This window comes from Solanum tuberosum, unplaced genomic scaffold (assembly GCF_000226075.1).
Source record: "Solanum tuberosum cultivar DM 1-3 516 R44 unplaced genomic scaffold, SolTub_3.0 scf00112, whole genome shotgun sequence".
NCBI classification, from domain to species: domain Eukaryota; kingdom Viridiplantae; phylum Streptophyta; class Magnoliopsida; order Solanales; family Solanaceae; genus Solanum; species Solanum tuberosum.
In genome coordinates, this window is record NW_006239035.1 from 980003 (window position 1) to 984740 (window position 4738).

At 36.4% G+C, this 4738-nt stretch overlaps 1 protein-coding gene across 2 annotated transcripts in view; it reads left to right on the plus strand.

The window, feature by feature from the left end:
- LOC102605084 (protein ENHANCED DOWNY MILDEW 2-like) overlaps window positions 1-4738 on the plus strand; it is a 23167-nt gene that overhangs the window by 4555 nt on the left and 13874 nt on the right. For both annotated transcript variants that reach the window (XR_001473704.1, XM_015309658.1), the window contains exons 6-7: window positions 1641-1731; window positions 1924-2022. Coding sequence is in view for 1 of the 2 variants with exons in the window: in XM_015309658.1 (XP_015165144.1) it covers window positions 1641-1731; window positions 1924-2022 (190 nt within the window). In the remaining variant the exon portion in view is untranslated. The remainder of the gene's footprint in view (window positions 1-1640; window positions 1732-1923; window positions 2023-4738) is intronic.

A 4738-nucleotide genomic window follows, 5' to 3' on the forward strand; every position in this document is an offset into this window, starting at 1 on the left:
CACCCCCACCCCCACCCCAACGCGTGTATTAACATTAACGTCAAACCTTCTTCTTTCTACTTCTCGTGTAATTTCTCTGTTGTGAAGATGGTTTCTCATGCTGCTAAGTGCAAACCATTCAAAGCAGTGATGCTTTAGGATTCCAGATTAAGAAGTGAGGGTAAGCCACACCCTCCTTAGCAGGCTATATAGTATAATGATTTCGTTGTGAATGACTTATTTCTCTATCCTTCCAATTCCATGTATCTTGACTCGTGATTGATATTTGTTGCTTTATAGAATAGCTCAAGATTTGGAGCTTCACAAAATTTTATCTTACAAATCTGTACTAAATTTTAGGTCCTTCAGAATTTCCCCTTCCTCCTTGATACTAGTTTATCTGAATAATGTTAGTAAATTGTTGGTAGGATATGTTGGAAATTGTGACCTAGTGGTTAAAAGTCCACTCTACATCACATAGGACTGGGTTCATTCCACCAAACATCTAACCTTTCCCCAATATTCACAGACCCATCCTCTAAAAGAATTTAAAGGGAAAGTTATTAGTCCCAATTGAATGCTATGGAACATAACTCCAAATAATGATTCTTCAAGTCTATGATCCCTAGCCTCCACTATACTTCCCTTCCCCTCCACCCAAGAAATATGAAGAGAAACTGATATTTGTCCTGTCAGTTCATTCTCAGAGCTAAGTAGCATGGACTCTTCACTTTTGGTGCCGCATCCTGTCTACAAGACATGGGTGTGGGATCCGTAACGGATATGGTCAATTGATTTTGGGTACTTTGATCAAAATCGATTGAGAAATATGCAACTATTTCTGAAATCAAAACAAAGGCTAGGTAAATTCATAATTTAGACATGTTTTTTTATTGTTAAAAGATATTTCAACTTAAAGGTCCGCATCAGAAGGTGCTTTAAAAATATTTACATGTCAATATCATTGTTGAATGTGCAATGAACTTAAGAAGCCTATCATGACCTCTACATCATTTGCAGTAGCCATGTTACACCAAAAAACATGCAAGGAGATGCATTTGTACTTAATAATAATTATATATTCAAACTTGCTGTCAGAAATTTGTGCATTCCTTCCAAATAGTCCACCATAATTTAGGCATATTTTTATAACTCTACATTTAAAATATTTGAAATACTTTTAACCAAATCTCCACACCCGTATCCATACCTGGATCTGTACCCCAAATTTTAAAATTTAGATCATGAGGACTCAACCTCTAGATCTGCACCCATGCTGGACATCTGCACCTGAGTCCGAGCAACTTAGTCTCTCAGAAGTAAGCTAGTCTGATCTAATTAACTGAGATCATAACACAAGTAACTAAAATTTATACTGGACTAAATCATCTGGCTCCTGTCTAAAGCTTAAAGATGTTAGAGAAAAAAGAGGCTAATAGAGGAGATCAGCATTGAACTCTTTTTAAATGAATCATCTTTTTTGTTGCTGCCTTTGGATTGTATAAATCGTTTTTCTGTATAGCATTTTTCCATGGATTTACCTTCATTCATTCGTGTGATTTTAATCCTAAGATGTTTGGGAAAAACTATGGTATATGTCCTTCAATGTTTGCAGAGTGTTGTACTGCTTTAATGTTGTCTGTCTGAATGCTGTTTGTCAGTTGTGAAGGCCGCTGCATACGATCTTTCCATCCGACCGTGGAATCTGGAGCTGAATCTTCTTGTGAATCTCTTTCTTACAGAAATCACCAAGTAGGAGTCTGAAATTTTTGTTCCTTGTCCTGGTTTCTCAAAATTTTGCTGCTTCTCTTTTTATTTTGTCATCATTTAAGGGTTTATCCAACTGCACTAGGAAGTGCTTCAAGCTTGGTTGTTTGTAAAGTTTCAGCATGTGACTTCCCTTTAACAATAAGATAGAAGTTTTAACATATGGCTGTTTCACAGGCAATCCAGACCTTCTTGTGCAAAAATTGCCAATATCAACGACATCAATGTTTTGCTTGTGGCTTGTTGGGGTCTTCTGACAAATTAACTGGTGCAGAGGTTTGAATTTCTTGTCCTTTATACACATGAAAATCTCAAGGGTAGAATCAACAAAATGCCAAATTTTCTAATTTTCTTCTTTGACTTAGAAGATAAAATTTCGCAAATCTATGTTGTAAGCTCTGTCCCTTTTTTTTTTTTCTTATTTCGAAAAGGCAACACTTTGTACTAAAGACCCTACTGAAACCCCCTTTACAAAAAGTAAGCAGTTAAAACAGAAAAAACTCCTCAATTCTAGCAAGATTCTAAAACTTCTAGGATAGCTTTTGCATCTAGGGGGGGTACTCTTTGTACACTAAAAACATAATAACAAAATACAGTCGGTTTTAATCTTCTGTAATGTTCTACTTTTGTCTTAAAAACACCTGGCATTCCTCTCCTTCCAAATAGTCTGCCAAATACAAGCTGGAATGGTTCTCCAGTAGCTCATGTTCTTTGCACCAATCTCAGCTTCCTCCCAACTAGAGAGAGTGTCAACAACCTTGCTAGGCATCGTCCAATGTATGCCTCTGAGATTGATGAGAATCTTCCATAGTAGGTCAGCCATTCTGCAGTACAAAAACAAATGCCAACTGTCTCTCCACATAAACAGCAGTTGTGAGTTGTGACTAAGATGATATTTCTCTTTCTCAAGTTTTCATGGGTCAGTACAATCTCCTTTGCTTGCAGCCATGAGAAGCATGCCACCTTTGGAGGTGTTCTGGCTTTCCAGACTTGTTTCCATGGCCACTTTGTGGTCTGTGGAAAGGTCATGTCAAGAGTCTTGTACCCTAAACTCACTTTGTAAACCCCTTTTCTGTGTCCATTCCACCATAGTCCGTCCATCCCATCCTTTAGCCCTTGGAAGGTTTCAAGTGTTTTAAGAGCTCAAGCATTCTTTGGTTTTCCCAGTCATTCAAGCTTTTTCTGAAAATTAAATCCCAACCTTGAGGAGACCACATGTCAGCCACAGTTCTGTCATGTTATTGAGCTAAATCAAACATGCCTGGAAATATCTCTAATAAACTTCTGTTGCGTAACCATATGTCTTTTCAGAAGGCAGATTTGTTGCCATCATGCACTTTAATGACAGTATGGTTCTTTAAAGTAGTCCACCATTTTCTTATGGATCTACAGACAGTTACACCATAAGGATTGTTTGCCACCTTGGTAACCCAAGCATCCATCTCCCCATACTTCATTCTGATCACATCACTCCACAAAGATTGTTATTCTTGAGCATATTTCCGCAGTCACTTCAGTTTTAGGGCCTTTGATTCTTCAAGTTTTTAATGCCAATGCCTACTTGCTTGAGTTCTGTCCTTATTGTTGAGAAAACTGAGTTTAACAAATAAACAGATTTCGTTAATGATTACATAGGATCTTTTATTTCTGTTTTATTTTATTTTATTTCATTTCATTTGGCTAATGTCTTTTGGGTTTGAAAGTTTTATTTCGTGACTCAATCTTATTTTATATCACTCATCCCCTATCCCCTATCAATTTACGAGGAAGATAAATATTTAGTTATAGTAAACGGCATGTTTTTCACATGCTTAAGTCTATCAAATGATTCAAATCATTGTCAGAGCTTTTACATATGCACAGGTTTGAAAAATCTTTAAACATTAAAGAAAACGCTAGATCTAGACAAAAGGCAAGGTATTGGAGAGTGGAGAGAAAGGGTAGCTTCTCTCTCCTATCCTGTACTCTTTTTACCGTACTGATTGTTTCATTTTTCCTAGTGTCTCTGGACCATCCCTAGATAATGTTTGAGAAGTTTTAATAACTGGTTTTGCATTATGCTTCTACATTTCTAGTTGAGCACTTCCAAAGTGGCCTTTTCAATTTTTTTTCCTTTGTAGTCCTTAGCGGGGATATTGTAGTTTTCTTTGTGTTAGAATGTCAACATAATGCACTGGATTATTCATTGTAAATAAGGGCCTGCTTAGACGTGTGATATGAAATCATGATTTGAAGTTGAAGTTTTGTTTGGACATGCAATTTGGATTTTTATGTTGTATTTTTTCTCATAAACATGAAAACCCCACAAGTTGTGAAAACTATCAAAATTTCTCCAACTCTTACGCATCTTATCAAATGAGCAAACCATAGTTCATAAACAAGATATCGGAATATCCTAAGGCATCGGATTAATAAATCACATATCTCCACATTCCCTTTATAAATAAATGTTTGGTGATTACAAACTTCCAAATACACATAATTTTATATAGATCCACTAGTCAACAATAGTAGTAACTAGTTACTCTTTAATATAATCCTCAATTAAGTCCTCTCACATGGTACAATTAGTCTCTTCACGCCGAGCATGAGTCTTTTTTTTTAAAAAAAAAATACTAACTTATGGGTCAAGTTTTACATTTAACAAAAATTGAAATCATGATTTGGAATCCAAATCATGTTTTTTAGGAGAATTTGGGATTTGAAATCATGATCCCAAATCGCATGTCCAAACGCTGTTTTGAAATCATGACTTCATATCACATGTCCAAATACAAGCTAAGACAAGAGTCTTCTCTTGTGGTATCTGTGGAATAACTATTTTCTGAATCCACACATGACTCAAATCTCGTATAACTTGAGCTGACTCTGTAACTAACTTGCAACAGTGTCATATGTCATTTTTCTTCATTCTTATGTCCAGAGGCTTATTTTGGAGTATTGGTGAGGTGGAGGGGAGCTGCAACACTCACCGGGGGGGGGGGGGAGTTTT